Source organism: Miniopterus natalensis, chromosome 10 (assembly GCF_054644295.1).
Source record: "Miniopterus natalensis isolate mMinNat1 chromosome 10, mMinNat1.hap1, whole genome shotgun sequence".
Classification (NCBI taxonomy): domain Eukaryota; kingdom Metazoa; phylum Chordata; class Mammalia; order Chiroptera; family Miniopteridae; genus Miniopterus; species Miniopterus natalensis.
Window position 1 is genome coordinate 77868828 of NC_142090.1, and position 17689 is coordinate 77886516.

The 17689-nt window shown below is 46.9% G+C and overlaps 1 protein-coding gene across 1 annotated transcript in view; it reads left to right on the plus strand.

Moving 5' to 3' along the window:
- Positions 1–3682: 3682 nt before the first annotated feature.
- The window catches only part of ITPRID1 (ITPR interacting domain containing 1), a 48748-nt gene continuing 34741 nt past the window's right edge, over positions 3683–17689 (plus strand). Inside the window, exons 1-6 of the mRNA XM_016222260.2 lie at positions 3683–3845; positions 5055–5103; positions 5556–5599; positions 14333–14384; positions 16251–16337; positions 16780–16982. Coding sequence (XP_016077746.2) covers positions 3683–3845; positions 5055–5103; positions 5556–5599; positions 14333–14384; positions 16251–16337; positions 16780–16982 — 598 coding nt within the window. The remainder of the gene's footprint in view (positions 3846–5054; positions 5104–5555; positions 5600–14332; positions 14385–16250; positions 16338–16779; positions 16983–17689) is intronic.

Sequence of the window (17689 nt, forward strand, 5' to 3'; positions counted from 1 at the left end):
CTTCAGAAGGGGTGCCAAGGCTGGAGCTTCAGCCTGTCATTATAACCATGAAATTTAATCCACAGTCGAAAGAATTTCCAGACTTTGCCGTGAGCCTCTAATAGTCTCAGGGAAATCTGTATTCTCGGGTCACAGAAATATTGTATTATCACACTTTCCAAATATATCAGCTTCTCGACGCTCTAAAGTAAGTAATCTCAAGCTCTACACAGGTTATCCACACACTGTGAGTGTCAAATTTATCTCCCTTGAGAAAGACGATTGCATTCATTGGTGACCCTTCTCCTTCACTTGACAGTTCTTGACATCACAATGACAAGAGGCAACACAGAGAAGAGAGGGAACGGGGAAATAAAAACTGACCAATACGGGTATTGATTCTTTAGCTTACATTTTCCGTTAATTTTCCCCCAAACCCTATGGGATGGTTATTTCATAGATGAAGAAATAGATGATCAGAGCTGTTTGACAGTTTCCCCCAAGGAGATGTCAGGGAAGCGGCAGAGCTGAGAATAAAATCTGGAATTGTCTGACCTGAAAGCACTTGCTGTTTTAACCACATAAAAACCAAGAACACTGGCTACGACAGCTGGATGCGTCTGTCCCCAGTAACCAGGCGGTCAACGGTTACAGGTGGCTCACCCTGGACAAAGTGCTGACGGGGCCCTGCGGGGAACAGAGGTAAATAAAGCGAGCACAGCCCGTTTTCCAGTATGAACAACTGGGTTGGTGGCCTGTTTGCAGAGAGGTGCAGAAAGTCTCCCCGGGGCACAGGAGGGTAACCGTGGTCACTGCCCTAAGAATCAAAGCCTCAGATCACTGGGCTTCCCAGTGGAAAGGAGCGCGGACGGTTCAGTTTGCCCAAGTGAGAGAATATGTGATGTAAGATTAATGTGACAAAGTCTTTTTCCCTCGTTTTGATGATTTTTAAAATTTTGAAAAGCTTGATAACATTTTAACACATTTCCTTTTCGTCTTTTCAATACATTGCTTTTTTTTGTTTTGTTTTTTACAAATTTGAGTTCTTGATGCATATATTGTTTTGCATCTCCTTTTGTAAAATTAAACGTGATAAGAAATTCCCATTAATGGGCGTTCTCTGTACACATAAGGACTATGTGACATAGTGATCAGAATGGAAATAATCTGAAGAGAGAGAAGGGGCCCCACAGGGGCCAAGGTGGTCCAGGATGAAGATTCACATTGGCAAGAATTGGTTCCAGATGTCCTGAGGACAGCAGGTCACTAGAGGGACCCCCAGAGGCCAGGTGCCGTAACTCCTGCCCTGTCAGTCCGCCGGGCAAGTCAGGGCTGCCACCTGATCCGAGTCCCTTTCCAAAGGGCAGTCCTGGGGCCCAAGCCAGTGGAAGCCAAAGGAAGGTCATTCAGGCATCGGAAACTCCTTTTCCAGAAGCAGACTTGTTTGCTAACAGGGAAGGCATTGCCTGAGACAGAGGGGACAAAAGAGTTTGTTTTTTTTTACAAACTGGCCCCTGACCCTTGCCTTTCCCACTTTCCCCAAAGGCTATTTTCTGCTCTAAAGCCAAGTACAACTGAGCAGGCAGGGAGCTGTCCCCTGGGCGTGCAAGGCCAATGGCTAAGATCAAAGCCGCAGCTATAGAACAGGAGTCTGAAGACGAACCAGTAAAGCTGCACTGTATCTAAAACGTTGATGATTTTTAGTGTTATATTTGAAAAAGTGGCACTAAGTTACAATTCGACATGATAGTCCAGAAGCAGCACTTGGAGGACTATTGGCTGCTGACAGCTCCTGCTCCTGTTGCAGAGCAAGATCTGTCCTGCTAGGTCGGACCTCACTTTCAGCCAAGGTCAAGATTATTCTGCGGATTTTTTTTTTCCATGATACATTATTTCTTTACTCAAACCCTGCTCCTCTACTGAATCTGATATTTCATGAATGTTGTTTAGCATGATTCTGGAGTTTTCCCTGCTGGTGACATTTTGCACTGTCAGAGTCGATGCCCTGATTGCAATTTGCATGCTCAAGATACAAAATATTGCCAAGGAAAACTTTTTTTACTCCAAAGACCCAAAGCTTATGCAAAATTAAATAACTAAAATTAAATGCAGTTTCTAAAGGTTGTTTTTTGTCTCCTGTTATGAAACCTCGACTACCAAGCAATTCTATAAAGGCTAGAAATATAATCTAATCTGTATTAATTTTGTCTTGTATGATCATTGAAATTTATATAAACATTTGTCTTCTCCCAGCGGATATTACTGGTTAACTTTCTGAAGTTTACTGGCTAAAATGCTCACTGTTAATATAGATAGTTACTGTCCACCTTTTGCCCAAGTTTTTAACTAATTGAAATTTCCTAGTAACTGTTGCTTTTTCCTAAAACTAATAGTCATCGCAATTGTCATTAATGTTTGCAGTAATGTACTATTGCGACAATAACTGTATATTTATGCATCCAATGAATGATAGGATTTTAATAGCTAAAGCTATTAAAGGAGACTCTTGGTGCCAGCTGCACCTAGAATGCTCACCTATGCTTAGAATATTCAGAGGTTTACAATGAATCTGAATGGCGAGCCTTGTTGAAACGCTGATGAGAAATGGGGGCCTGCATGTCACGTGATCAGAGATTAGGCCTAAGTTCAGGGATGCAAGGCATGCTCCTATAGTGGGCATCTGACTACTTGGTCATCTCTAAGCTTAAACAATAAACTAATGCAAATTCAAGTAGAAGGCGTGGAAAGAATTTAGCAGAAAGTGGTTTTCAACCCTCGCTCTGCTGTTTGATTTGGTACATGCTTATTTAGGACCTACTATGTGCTGAGGAGGCAGCCTGTGCTAGAGACACACCAGAGAGTAATAGGGAGGCTGTTGTTCTCAACTTGCTGACAGTCTGAGGAGTTTAAACAATTTCCACAGCTGCGCCAAGCGTCTGTCTCCTTCTCTTACTGTTTCAGCCCCATAAGGACATTAACAAATGTCAAATGAGATCATTGGGACAGCCTATATTTCTTGTGCCATGTGCCTAAATATATTTATCAATATTCTAGTTGTCCCAAACACCCTATAGGGTAGACAGTACAGCTTCATAGTCATGAGATATGCTGGGAGTTCAGGGCCTGGATTTGAATCCTGGTGCCTGTGTGACTTTGGGTTTGCAACTTAAGCCTTCTGCTCTTCAATTTACTGTAAAATTGTGACAATTAAATTACTTCCTTCATGGACAATTAGATTGAATAACTGATATATAGAATTTCCAAAATAAGTACTACACTGAGGTTAACAGTTATTAAAACTCAGTACAATTTATCCCCTATCAAACAATAAGAAAATGAAGAGAGGTTATAACAGTAATACAAGGCCACACAATGAGTTGCAGAGGCAAGACTCGGCCAGGCTGTTCTGTTGCCAAAGCCTTTATTTTTTATATTTTGGGTCTTTAAAAATAATTTTATAGATGTAACTGTTGGATAAATTTGAAGGCTACCTATTATGTTAATCAGTGCTTTTAAGCTTTCTCCTTGGCTGGGTGTATCCACTAGTCCAACTTCTCTCCTCACTGACCGCATCCCCGGCCTCCAGAACCTGGATCCACTCGTTGGACTGTGAGCATCCTGGCTTTTGCCCTCTCCTGGAGCCAAACCCAAAAGCTGACTCACTGTGTCTGGTTTGCATTTTTTGAAATTAGTGTGCCGACTGATGATGATGGAGAAGTCCCATGAATTTGACAGCCCTCAAGGAGGCCAGGAAAGGAGCAGGAGAGGCATCCTGAGGTCCACCAAGAGTGCATGGGTTCCCCTGGATGAGCAGCTGCCTCCTGGCTCTGAGGTGGAAAGCCAGAGCCTCACCACCCCCACGCTGGGTGAGAACGGGCCCTCGGGGCTGCCGGAAACCATCTTACTGTGGGTGGTGAAGGATGTGGGGGCTCTTGGCTGGGGCAAATAATTTTAGAACATGGACTTGGCTTTGAAGATACCAGTGTTCCTGGCCTGATGTCAGAAACTCCCATGAAATGGGCACTTCTGACGTCCCCTACGGACACTCAAAGCACAGACCTTCTTGATGGAAACAGACCAACTAAAGAATGAACTCTGCTTCTTGGCCACTCCAATGTACCCCATCCTAAGCCCCCCAGGACTCCAAAGCTGTGTGGAGTCTATGTCAGGGACATAAGGCTTCATTTGGTTGAAAGGCTTTTATTTGCTGGGTCTTCCATGAGGCGTCAATAATCATGTAATAGCTTAAGGAGTAATAACTAAGGAAGGCTTCTCCCTCCCCCACGGTGGAGCCTTTGGATGGCTTTCCTTGGTTTTCCCCCACCCAGTTCGTGCTATCCCTTCGCAGTAGCTCAACTGAAGAATTAACACCCCCATGCCCTCTGGCCTTTTTGGTTCACCAGACACCTTGCAAGGGGTAACTCGGCTACCTCACTGCTGGGTAGTTTAAAGTCAAAGAAAGTCAGTCCCGAGGAGCCTGTAGCCACTAACAGGAAACGCTGCCTCTATGTCCCCGCCTTTGTGCCTGGCGACTCTTTGTTGCGCCCCGATAAAGATCCACCTTAAAAGACTGGTGCCTCCTTTACGCAGGGTGCCTTTGGCAATCCTGGGAGTCTAGAGCAATTTTTCCCTGGAATGGATGCAAATTTGGTTTCTAACCTGGCAGAGAACTCCTTGCAAATAAACATCCCTGGCTGGCTGCCTTAGGTAAATGTCGTGATTCCATCAGGAGGGGCTCCAGGGCCATTTCCATCCAACAGGAGAGAGACGAAAGTCTCGGGTCCTCGCCCCCCTTGGCATTCACGCCAGGTAATTACAGAATTATTCTAACATCTCTTGCTCTTCGGTGGTTTCTTTTCCTTTCCCTTAATGTTTTCTCTTTTTTGAAGTTAGTCTTTTGGCAAGTTCATACTTCATTTTCAGGAAAGGCTGATTACAGAAAACACGAATATGCTTATGGAAACATGTAACTAAATATGTGGGAAATGGAGCTCTTGGGTGGCGCTGAGGAATGAATAGAGTCGTTTGGGCTGGTTGTGCGTTGACTGACTGGTCTGTTTCTTTCTCGTTTGTAGAAAGTTCCAAACAAGAAAGTATTCAGCAGTGGCTGGACTCGGGGTTCTTGTAAGTGTCCCTCTGTGCCCTTGTACGTTTCTCTCACAAGGTCCATGAAAACAATGTGGGCGGCCCTGGCTGTCGCAGCGGGGTTGGTTGAGTGGTGTTCGTGCACCGAGAGGTCGCCAGTTCGATTCCCGGGCAGGCAGCCGGCTGATCGATGTTTCTCCCTTTCTCTCTCAATCTAAAAAAAAACAAATAAAATCATTTTTTTAAATTGGGGGTAACCTTGCTGAGTACTTAACAGATTATTCTATTGCAAAAGTTATGTATCAGTTTAAAAATATAAGACAGAATACTATCTAACAGAAGACTAACCCCTGGCTTCTCATTGGTTTCCAAAAGTCCTCTCCTCTTAGAGCCTAACTCTGCATTTACTCTCATCTATTTAATTAAAAGGCAGTTTAGTGTAACTCATTTACACACACTGTTTGATTCACAATACTTTTGTTTCTTTACAGTGTCTCTGCAGATGAAAACTTTCAGCAAGTCACCGACCACACAGGTAAGACAAGAGGAGCCAGGAGCGGTTCTGCTTGGTGAACCCCGGTAGGAGCTGGATTAACATGTCTGTGCAAATAAACCTTCCGAAAATGAGAATTATCAGAGGGTCCTGGAAATGGAACTGGTCTCAGCAACCATCCAGGGCAATCGCAATTGCTGTTTGATCTATGGGACCGAGGCTCAGGAAGGACAGGGGATTGTCCAGCACCGGTCGGGGCGGGAAACCAGGACTCTTGCCACAGCACTAGCTCAGACTCTAGCCGAAAACTTTCACAAGAATGTAATTATGGAAATCAAAGGGTTTCATTTTTCCTCTTAGTCTATTGTAGTTTTCTTTCTAAACCTAGTTTCTTTCCCTTCTTTGGTCTCAAAATGATATCCTCTCTTTCTAACGATGCATTTGTTCTCGAAAAGACAGAATTCTCTAGCAAACAATGGAAGCGTGTATTTCCGAGGCAAAACCTGTAGCACGCTTGTTACACAGAGATGTGATAAGAGCATTATAAAAAGAAATTTAATGGCAAGTCTCACAGTTCCCATCTCCATTAAATGAAATACCGTATTTCCTAGAATCTGAAACCCCTGGATCGTAAAACACACTCACACTTTAAGTTTCACTCAGATGGGAAAATAAAACAACAAGAACTGGTGATTATAAATGAAAGGCAGCACTGACACGTCCTGACTGTATACACATTAAAATGTAAAAAAAGTATATTTTCAAATTGGTGCAATGCCATAAATAATGGATATAGAAATGACATAAATTAGGAGTTTGATGATTAGAGGAAATAATTATTAGTCAATTGTCCCTTACTTGGTTGGTTTTAATTATTTTACTTTTTTCGCCTCCTTTTAAATTAAGATGACCATTGGCTACAAACCAGTTTGAATTGGGGATTTTTTTTTACTTGAAAAACTAGGTAAATTCGCTGAAATGTTCTTCTTTGCTGGGGGGGGGGCACACTGATTTGTTGTTCCACTCATCTATGTCTTCACTGTTTGCTTCTTGTATGTGCCATGACCAAGGATCGAACCCGTAACCTAGGTGTACTGAGATGACGCTCTAACCAACTGAGCCACCCAGCCAGGGCGCCAAGCTTATTTTTTAAAAATATAACTGTTCCACGCTGCCAAAATCTCTGGAGATGTTTGCCTATAAATTGAAGTTAAGCACCTCTGTTCGTCATAGTTCAGATTCAAAGAAAGGCGAGTGTGAGAAATACAGCGCATTTCACATCCCGGGCGTTTCATCTGCCCAGGTCGCGGCGGGAGGCCTGCACCAGTTCTGGGCTGTCAGTAACTGTATTAAAACTTCGCCTCCCTAAAATTAGACACAAATCATGGCCCTTCCTCGTCCGGAACGGCTCAGACGTGGGGGGACGGCCTGGGGCAGAGGAGGGGTGTCGGAGTGGCTGCGAGACCCGAGATGCAGCTTCAGCTTGCAGGGTCCTTGGTCGTCAGCGGGGCCTCTAATCATAATGGAACAGCTCCTTACGAGTTTAATTGAGCCTTCGCCTCTACAAGGCCCTCTCTCATCTGTCACATTTCAGGCTCAGTGACCTGTGCGGTCGCCAGGCTGGCGTTCATTAGTGATTCACAGGTGAAGAATCTGGGCCACCGGCGGTCAAGGGCCGCTGTTCCTGGTCACAGCTGGCTGGTGGCAGGTGGGGAGACTGGAGCCCAGCGCTGCCAGCCCCTCTGTGTGCTGGTCTTCGTCGTGGTGAGGCCGACACTCGCTGAGTTCAGGGCAGCCAGGAGCTGCGGCGAGGGGCTGGGGGTGGGGAGTCTGGGACGGGGGATGAGGCCCACGGTCCTGAGTGGTGAGGCCCCTCCTCCCAGGCTGCAGACCGGCTCGTAGTCCCGAGTTCCAGATTAAACCGTGTATTAGAAAGCCCGGAGAGGAGCTGGTCAGTGGCCAACCCATTCCCACCCCTAGGAAACAAACTGAACATCAGCCCTGACTCTGAGATGCATCGTCCTGATGCTGTGTGGACAGACTTGTGCACCAAACGCATGTGTGATGCTAGGGTGACACCAGGTGTACTTGTTAACAACACATCTGGGCATAGCTGTGAGCGGAAACACTAGAACTCACTCCCACCGCAGAAGGGCAGTGTCTGTCTGTGAAAGATCTGCGGGGTGCCATGATGGTCTGGTGGGTGGTTAATTCACTCGTCTTTTTAATATTTAAGTATTTCTTCTTCAGTCTCCAAGGAGGTCCCTGACAAGTAAACTCACGTCTTTCCAGAAGGGATGGATTAACCACTAAGAACTTTCAAGATCAAATTCTAAATGTTGTGGTCTCTATTACAAGGAAAGGTCAAAGTAAATCCAATTAAACGTGATAGACGGCCCCTTAATGCTTATCAAAAGAGAGATCCAGAGCAAGGAACGGGGCCAGGTGGCGGGGACAGAGATGGAGAACCCACAGCTCCTGCTCTCAGGAGTGTCGCTCTGACCTTCCAGGACCATCACAACTGGAACGCGACCTGTACCCACTCCCTAAAAGGCCTTCTAGTCTTACCCCCCATGACATCCCTAGTCTTTTCTCTTTCTCCCTCCCGACTTAACATCTTTCCTGTTCTTTTCACCTCCATCTCTTCTTCTGAGTCCTGACTCAAGTTCCATGATCTGGGTCAGGCCCCTGCTGGCACCTGCACTGAGAGACGCAGTCACTTTTCTGAGCACCAGGCACAGCCATCGTGGGCTCTGTTCCCGTGGAGCTTGGCCTGTGCTGCCTCCGATCACTAGGGATAGGATCGGCCTCACTAACAAAATTGTAGATGCCCCCGAGGCAGGAATGCCTCTGACCCATCGGATTTCTCCAGGGCTGATCAACCAAAGGCGCTCAGGAAAGCTGGTCTGTGACGAAGGCGATGTGGTCAGCTTGGGAAATCTTCGAAGGAGAGGTGAGGCAGGAGCTAGTCAATCAGAGAGATGCGGCTTTGAAAACAACCAAGAGGCCAAGCTAGACAACGCCGTGTGGTGGAAGCAAGCGGAGCTTGGACAAAGTCATTGAAAAAGAAAACCAAATGTGTGCGGGAAGCACGCAGGAGGTGGTCAGGCCAGAGGAATGGTTTTGGGCGACAGAGAAGAGGTGGAAGTGTTTCTGTTAAACAGGCTGTTGCCAGGTTATAAATGCCCTAAAACTTAGAAAGAGGGAGTCTCGCTGGATATCTTAGGAGAGGGGTGGCGAAGAAGTGTCATCTCAGTTCAATGAAAAGACAGGCGGTTGTAACTGGATCTGTGCGGAGTCTATGCTGAGTAGCCCTACCTTTGTTGACCTGAACAGGGGTCATGAGCCGCAAGTGACAGATGCCATAGGTGCAGCACCGGGAATTGCAGCAGGCCTGTTGCCATCTCATTGCAGTGAGTTATGAATGGTTTCTGAGAAGAGGGACGACAGGTTCCAGCGTTTATCCTGGCAATGGGAGGAAGGTGCATACCCTGGGACAAAGCTATTGTGACCTCATGCTCGGGGCGGGTGTCAGCAGGGCAATAGAAAGGATGAGTCAACAGCATCTGCAAAATAAACAGATATCTGGGTAAAGCAGAGCCAGGCATTGCAACCAGCTCTAAGGGGTGAGCATGAGTGTCAGAGAAAATGAAGAGTCTCTCTCTCTCTTTTTTTTTTTTTGTAAGACTCTAAATTAATAATTCGTCTAATGAAACACACCCTGCCGACTGCCTCTTCTAAGTGCCTTGGTCACGCAGGGGTTAAGTACACAGAAAGCTGCAGAATGCTATTATTTTAGAGCCCTGTGAAAATGTAATTTGATTAGTCTATTGGACGGTATTCCAAAGAACCAAATGTCTTCCATGAATCAGTCAGAAATGCTTAGGAAAACCAAAATAAAAACTGCTTTCTAAGCCAATAAAGGTGCTAATTAGTGCCTTCTGCGTATCGCGCTCCATCTTCCCCAGCAACGCATTGTGCGGGGTTAAGTGCGGTGGCTGCTGCTTCAGATGGCAGGGGGCCACCTAGCGGTGGGCGGGGGCTGGAGCCCGAGTCTGACGGAATCAGAGGGGCGTTTTAACCCCTGCAGGGGGACTCGCTGAGTGGGGCAGGGCGCGGCTTCTCCTGCTTTAATTCTCCAAGTCCACCCTCACGAAACTTGGGAATAGTAGGACCTTATTATTATTTTTCTTTCTTCATTCCCCAATGATTTTAGAAAGTGAAATCTGGTTTTATAAACCGAATAAGGGCATCTTGGAAGGGGGGAAATATTGGAGAAAGTATCCAGACCAAGCAACTAGAGAAATGAGTGAGGAATGAAGGAGGTCCAGCGAGCAGGGCTTAGTGATGGATGCACTCACATCTGGCACATCTGTAAGGGTCCCATCTTCTCCCTGGGGCAGGCCTGGTGCTTGCAGAAGCTTGAGAAAATCGGGGCAACAGGAGCAGTTGGTTTGCTCCACGCGGCATTTCTTGGGTGTCACATTCTCACTGTGATCAGAGCTGCAGACTCAATTGCTTCTGGGAGCCAGGCAGGGGACCACCAGTGAACCAAGCAGGCAGGACAGAGGACAGAGAACTGCAGAGCACGTGGCCGCCAACAGATTGCTGCCCTGAAGAGGCCTGGCCCAGAATTGCTGGATTTCCTGGGTTTTCAGGAAATTCTAGGAATCCCAGTGCTCGTGAGAACTGGGCCACCAGCTTGTTGTGCCTCTTGGTTCAGGTTCATTATAGAAAACTGGTGACCTGACCTTGAAGAGTCCGTCCTCAGGCTCCAGGAAGTTTACCTTGAAAAATGGCAAAGTAGAAAAAACCAAAAATGAAACAACCACCACCACAATGAAAAACCCCTCAACAGGCAAGGAACAAAAATCCACACTCTGTGCAAGACTCTCAGCCACCAGGCAGACGTGTTGGGAAGGTCAATCACTGCTCCCCAAGACCCAAGGAGCCTGGAGATGCACAAAGGAAATGGAGCGATGAACCAAATTCATTTTTAATAATTTTATTACAATTTTTAAAATGGGCTTATCTTGTGTATTTTTTAAAAAATCATATTGATTTTTTCCTGGCTTAGTTTTCTCCAAAATCTGAGCTTGGCAGCAGAGAAGGCTTATGTGTGTGACTGTACTAGATGGAGACAGACATTTGTGTCATTTAAACCAGATCAAGAAGAAAGCGTATAAGTCTAACAAAGGATTTAAAGCTGTGTCAGTGCATGAGGGAGGGTGGGATTCAGGAGACGGATTCGGACACCCCGGCCATCCCTAGGTCAGTGATGGCGGGCCTTACGGTGGCTTGTGACCTAGCCGGCTCCACTTTGCACATCCCCTAGAAAACATGTTGCCTTTAGGGGTTCCTGTTCCTCTTCATGGCTCCCCTTGGTTTCCTGGCAACCAGGTTGCTTCTGAGCGTGGTTAGCAGGGCTGTGGGGTGTGGTCCAAGGAGTATCTGACTCGAGAATCTTGGGCTGCAGGCTGCACATTTTTCTGGATGACCAGATTGCCTGCAGGGCTAGGGTTTTTGAACTTGCAGCAGGCTGAGCAAACCCTTCTCATCAGGGTCTGAAAATGGATCCCTTCTTCTCTGACAGTCTGAGCAATTCACTGCGGCCACAGGGCCAGGCCCGGCCTGGATGCGCACTGCAGATTCAGTCACACGTCCGAGGAAATCCAGAGCAATGCAGGCAACCAGAAAAGACCCATGTGGGGGCGAGAGTGGCGCCCTGGCAGGACATGCGGAGCCACGGAATGTTTTAGGGGAGGAGAGGGTTCTCTGCATGAGCTAACCAAGCGCAGAGGGCGCCTGCCCCTGTGAGTTTCCTGCACAGCAGCAGGTGGAGGTGGGGGTGGTGGAAAGGGAGCCAAGGAGAAATAGAAAAAAATTGCTTAAGATAGATATTTATTTTACCTTCCATTTGGGGCAACTCATTTACTGTATTATGACATCGATCATTACAATATGACTGTCAAAAATTAGACAGTGCTTGCATCTATAATGTGGTTTAATAAAGTGGCAAAGAGGCTTTCTCTCCTGTGACGACTTCCATCAGTTGGTCATGGCTCTATGCTCAGAGAAGCTCCGAGGCTGAGCTGAGTGCAGTGAGCAAGGGTGCTGCCGTGGATTAGCAATGCCCGCCGGGTGAGGCACTTGATGCTGAATAAATGCGTTTCAAGGCCTGGGTCTTGGAGGTGCCTCAAAGGGTGAAGGAAGAGCAGATGGGACAACACCGTCAGAACAACTCCCTTTTGATCCATGTAAACTATTAGAATCTTGCAAAAGAATCTCTGCTAAAACCCAGAGTTTTAAAACCACCAACGTAATGGGCAAAAAAGACTGGAGTTTTGGTTCTAAGTTCATTCCTAACTTGGTACTTAGGTTTGAGTCAGATATTTTGACTTGCATGAATATCTGTCACCAGATGTCACATAGAACATTTGAAAAATGTCATATTTGTATCATAATAATGATCATTTGCCTCAATATTCCATCCTTGGCAGTGGCTCCCTAGAATGTCTTATGAGCAGTTATATATTTCGTTCAAGTTAGCGATTTCTTTTTTTAAAAAATGTATCTTTATTGTTGAAAGTATTACAGATGCCCCTTTTCCCCACTTTGACCCCCTCTACCCCACTCATGAAGTTCATTCTAAACACAGGATGGCAACTCAGCTTCGTCTCATTGCTCCTAGATATCTTGAGAGCCTATCTAGGCTCTCTGAGAAAGTGATGTAATCAATTGGTGATGTCTGCTATGGGAGCGGGACTGGGAGGGGGTGGCACAGAGGCCATATATATCCCTACTCTATTTTTAAACCTTTAGCATAGATTTCTATTTTCACCCCATATGATTCTTGTGCCGACTGAGTTGCATTTGCTTTGTAGGGCAGACAGTTATTTTATTTCTTCTCTCACCGCCTCTTTAAATTGTCTTTGTGTTTTCTGGGCTTAGTTAAGAATCTGCTATTTGCTCACCCCTCAATAATATACCTCTAGTCTTTATCGGTTTAGACAAGTGTTCCTTTTCCATTCAGCAGGGTCACTGAGCCTTCAAAAAAGAACAGCTGAGCCCTGGCTGGTGTGGCTCAGTTGGCTGGGCACTGTCCCGTGCACCGAAAGGTTGCAGGCTCGATTCCTGGTCATGGCACATGCCCGGATTGTGGGCTCGATCCCTGGAGGGAGGCATGCAGGAGGCAGCCCATCGAGGTTGCTCTCTCACATCGATGTTTCTCTCTCTCCTTTCCTCTCTCTCTAAAAATTAATAAGAATATTCTTTAAAAACAGCTGAAAACTATGGGTATCCACCCCCAAATTTTAGCATTCAGAGACATACACAGATATCTTAAGATCTATTCACAGACCCCTACCCAGACAAGAACTCCGGCTCCAGCCCAAACAGCCCTTTATTATTTGCAGACTTCTTTCATGTGTTTCAATCATTTGGGTTTGTTTTCCCAAGATTTTTCCCAACCTGTAATCTCTCCCTTATGGTGAAAAGCTTCACATTGTCATAGCAATGCAGGGTGACAACACTTCCCAGTTCTATATGTGTCATCCATTCGCACCTAGGAGAGCCACAATGAGAGGACGTGAGAAGACTGGTGAACCTTCTGAGAACTTGCCCATATTCTGGATATTTCCTCCTGCAGATGTCTGCACGGTTATGTCCGGACACAGCTTCTTAATACCACCTGGCCCCCAAATGGCCTCTCTGACACCCAGCATTTAGCTGTTCTGTCCTGTCCTCAGCACCACTAAGCAGGCAAATGGACCTTCAGCATTCCCTTCCTCACGTTTACTTGTTTGCTCCAGAACCATCTATGGTTTTCCATGTCCTGACCCTTTCATATTAACTCCTCTTTGTGGATTTTAAATAAGCTACGAGACATTCTGTTGGCATTATGGTATTTTGAAGGGAAAAATTAACACCAACCAACAAAAATAAGCTGTGGCGTCCTACAGGTCATTGGAATTTATTTCATCTCTCTGAGCCTCAGTTTACCTCTATTAAATGAGGATTAGTAACACCTATCCCGTGGATTTGTTATGCGAATTAAAAGAGACCCTGCATGTAACATGCTTAGCACATTGCCTCGCCCAGAGTTCATGCTAAATAAATAGTAATGTTATTGCTATAACGAGAAATAACGGTGATGCTGAATTCCTGGATCTGCCTTTCTCGACTGCAATCTGGGCTCATCCCTCAACTTGCGTGAGTCGCAACTTTCTCATCTGAAAAAATAAGGGTAGGTCCTAAATTATAAGACTGATGTAGGATTAAATTGAATGAAAGACCCTCAATAAATGCTGAGTCCTTCCTGTGGTTTTCTGCCTGTCCCCACCCTTGCCTCTCAACTTATCCTACCATGCAAGAGAATCCCCAAATGCCACCCGATCTCACCCACCGGCCCTGTCACTGAGCTTTGTCCTTGCTGTCCACACTCTTCTTTCGTGGCAACACCTCTTTCCCAACCATCAAATTCTCCCCGTTGTTAGAAACCCGAGGCAAGCACTGCTGCTCCCCACGGAGGCGCGGCTGACCCCTTGACGTGCCACAGGCCTCCCCCCCGCTGAGCAGGGCCGCGTGCCTCCGGGTGCTGGTCGCAGCGTCTGGCCGTTCATTCCCTTCCGTCTCGCTCGCCACGGGGATGCCTTGCGTCTCCTGCCCCTACAGCCTCAGGCATGCCAGGCAATGGCATGTTGGCTCCTTGGACGGTGAGAAACTGTCCCATGAGATCCGGGGAAACTAAGTTCACCTCCCCCCTTTCTGTTGCAGTCCGTCCGCACGAACAAGGAATGGCTCACATGACCGTGAGGGACTACATGAGGTAGGTGGCGGGCCCCGCGTCGCTTCTCTCACGGACCCTGCAGCCATGTCCCTCATAAATGAAGCGGCATCGAGGGGGCTTCTTAGTGATGACATGGCCCTTGGGGTCTTTCTCTGGTGCAGCCACAGTGCCTAGAATGCTGTCACTGGCCTTGAGAGAAACAGAGGTTCTTAAAATGTCACAAAGGAGTGAGCAAGTTAAATGAACAAATGCTGGCCTTGGGGGGATTTCACGAAGACGTGTCCAGATCGCATTCTACTCGAATTCTACGGTTCATGAGGACCTGCTCTTAAAGCAGCTACGTTCATATTTTCCTGTTGCCGGTATTATTGACTGTCATGCTATAATTGAATAATTATAATTTTCAGCCTTAGGTGGAAAGCAGTGAGAGTCTCTTCATTTGAGGATAGACTAGGTCTCAATGTGGTCCCGAGCAGCAGCATTCACATCACCTGAGACTTTAATAGGACACATTTTTGATCCCCACCTCGGACACTTTGTGTTAGGAAATCTAGGGCAGAGCTCAGAAACTGGTGTTTCTGCAAGGCCTTCGGGTGGTTCTGGGCACGCTCTAGTTTAAGCAGCACTGAACTAGACCGTGAGCTTTTGGAGGTCGGGAACTCTGTTCCCCACATGTCAGCCGTTCTTGCATTTTCAGGATAATTCCAATCAGGTGAAAACCAAACAGTCAACACTGTATCCCCGCCTCCTATGAATCCACACCAGACGCGCTCCTTCATCACAGTTTTCCCCTCTCGAAGGGTTAGTCATCGTAGAGCCACAGGGACCACAGACGTCCTCAGGCAGCTCGTTTTGTCCAAGAGGAAACTGAGAGCCCAGGTTAGTGACTCCCGTGCTCCCGTGGCCTGATTAGAAGCCCGACGGCCCCTGGCTTCTCCTGGCTTCAAGGCCAGCACAGTTTGGGGAGCTCGGCTGAGCTTTACAAAATGAGATGTGACCCTCAAACCCCGAGTGAAACAGAAGCGACGGCTGGCCTGTCACAAACGGGGCAAAGCAGTGAGTGAGAGGCCACCTCCCAGCGAGCTCAGCTGTCTATTAAACGGGGTCTTCATCATTCAGAGACACACGCTTTCGGAGCCTCAATGCAGAGAAGGGACTGAACACAGAGGCGGGCCCAGCTACGCTCGCTCAGGGACAGGGCCAAGGCAAATTCAGCTGCCCACGCAGGGTACCTTGCCTCCCTGGGAAAACAGCTACCCACATTGTGTTCTTTGATAAATGCCGATGTTGTGCCAACTGGCTAGTGTGCTGGATGAAGCTCGATGCAGCTATGGTTTCGCTGAGCTGCCTGCAAGCCAGCTATAATATGGCAACGTTTCCTTCTGTTCGGAACTGCTTTCCAATGGCCTGCAGTGCGGGCCTCTTCGGGTAGGGGGACGCTGGTTTTTGCAGCGGTAAAGGAGTGTGTTACTGTTGCGTGCAGTTGGCCACAGGAGCCTGGGGACAGCATCGGGGGTCGCTCACCATGCCCGGGGACGTCCTTCCTGATGAGAATGAACGCAGAGCCACCTCAGTCTCTTTTATCACATGATGTTAACTTCGTCCCAAAAGTCAGTACCTAGCAAAGAGCGTCCCTCAAAGGTTCCCTGGTGATCTGCCATCTGTCAAAAGTGAGACATTCTGTCGCCTTCATAACGAGCACTGGCGGGCACCTGACACCTCCTGCAGCACAGTCCCCTTGGAGGCAGGAGCCGCCCCTCCGCCCGTGCCCGCCCTCTTCAGCGGCGTGGCCCCTCCAGAAATGACGAGGAAATGTGAACGTGGGCTGGGGGGGAAGACTCGCAGCCACCTCCCAGGGGACGGTCTAAATAGGCCGTCGCATCGTTGCTCCCCTCCCCCCCGTAGATCTCTGCACCAGTGCTCAGAAACGCCCAGCCTGTCCCGAGGGACCAGCTTCAACTCGTGCCACTCTGCCGTGAGTATACCGCAAAGGTAGGTGCTCCCAGGCGCGTCGCCCCGGGAAAGCCATCCTGGGCGACGGGGGAGCCTGTGAAATTATACGAAGGCACTTGAGAAATTTGCGAATGGGTGGGTGAGAGGATGCGTAAGGATTTCTAAGCTCCGACTTGCAAGAAGAGTATAAAAGGGTCAGTGAAACAAGCTAAATATTTGTCAGTGGGGAAATGGTCAGAGAAATTATTGGCTCCCATTTTATGGAATTCTATGCAGTGGCAAAGGGAATAGGTGGCATGTGTGTGTGTGTATACATATATGTGTATGTGTGTGATCACACTAACTTATGATCTCGAAGTCATATTTTTAGGAGAAAAAACCCCAAGATACCAAAAGATACATAGAGTATGTTACTGTTTATAAAGCCAGCGTGCAAACTGTAACGCATGTATGTTTTTGTGACTCATATTTTTCATTGCAGCATTCCTGAATGGCTGGAATTTTGGGAAAAAGATCCAGTGGAGATTCTGTTGGATCTGGGGTTTGGTGCTGACGAGCCCGACATCTGCACAAAAGTTCCAACCAGGTTCCTAGATTGTGACTCAGCAGCCAGAGGAATCAATATCTGCGTCTTCCTTGAAGCTCAGAAGCAGCGAATGGACATCGAGAACCCTAACTTGTATGGTAAGTGAGGATCTCGTGGCGTCTGAATCCCAGCGACGCTGTCTTCTCCTCCAAGTCACATGGAGATGCCAAGTTCTTTGATCAGTTCTTTATTTGGGGAAAATAATAGCACTTATCAATATCTGAGGAGTATTTAAGCTGATCTGTAAAGTCAACATTTACAGATAAAATTGACACGGGGATCATAGAGGAGGCAGGAGTTGGCCCCTGGTCATATGATTGCCTGCCTGCTCTTATTTCCACCACTTAACATGTTGCTAATAGTGCAAGGTAACTATTCTCACTCAATACTTACCAGTACACTTTTCATTCAAGAAAGCTGGGAAGGTCACATAAACAAGGAATAATAAAATTAGTTGGCTTTTCTAAAGCTGGAATGGAAAAGTATGTCTCATTCAAAGTCAATACTTGAGGGAATGAGAATCAGTTGGTTCATTCATTGTCCCATCTACCCAAAGGCAAAACAAACAAACCCACTCCTCCAATATGTCATCCTACTGAGCTCTCTGAATTGACCAAACCAATTAAATTGATAGGTTTTTGTCTTAGTCTAAGTATAAAAATCTGCTATAGGATGGGTGTTAAAACAATCATAGAAGTGGAATTAGGATTCAGTTGTACCCTTGGGCTGTTAAAAGAGATGTCGTTTCAACTAAAGTTGAATTTAAGGGTGAGATGTAAGTAGAATGCTTCTGAAAACATCCATA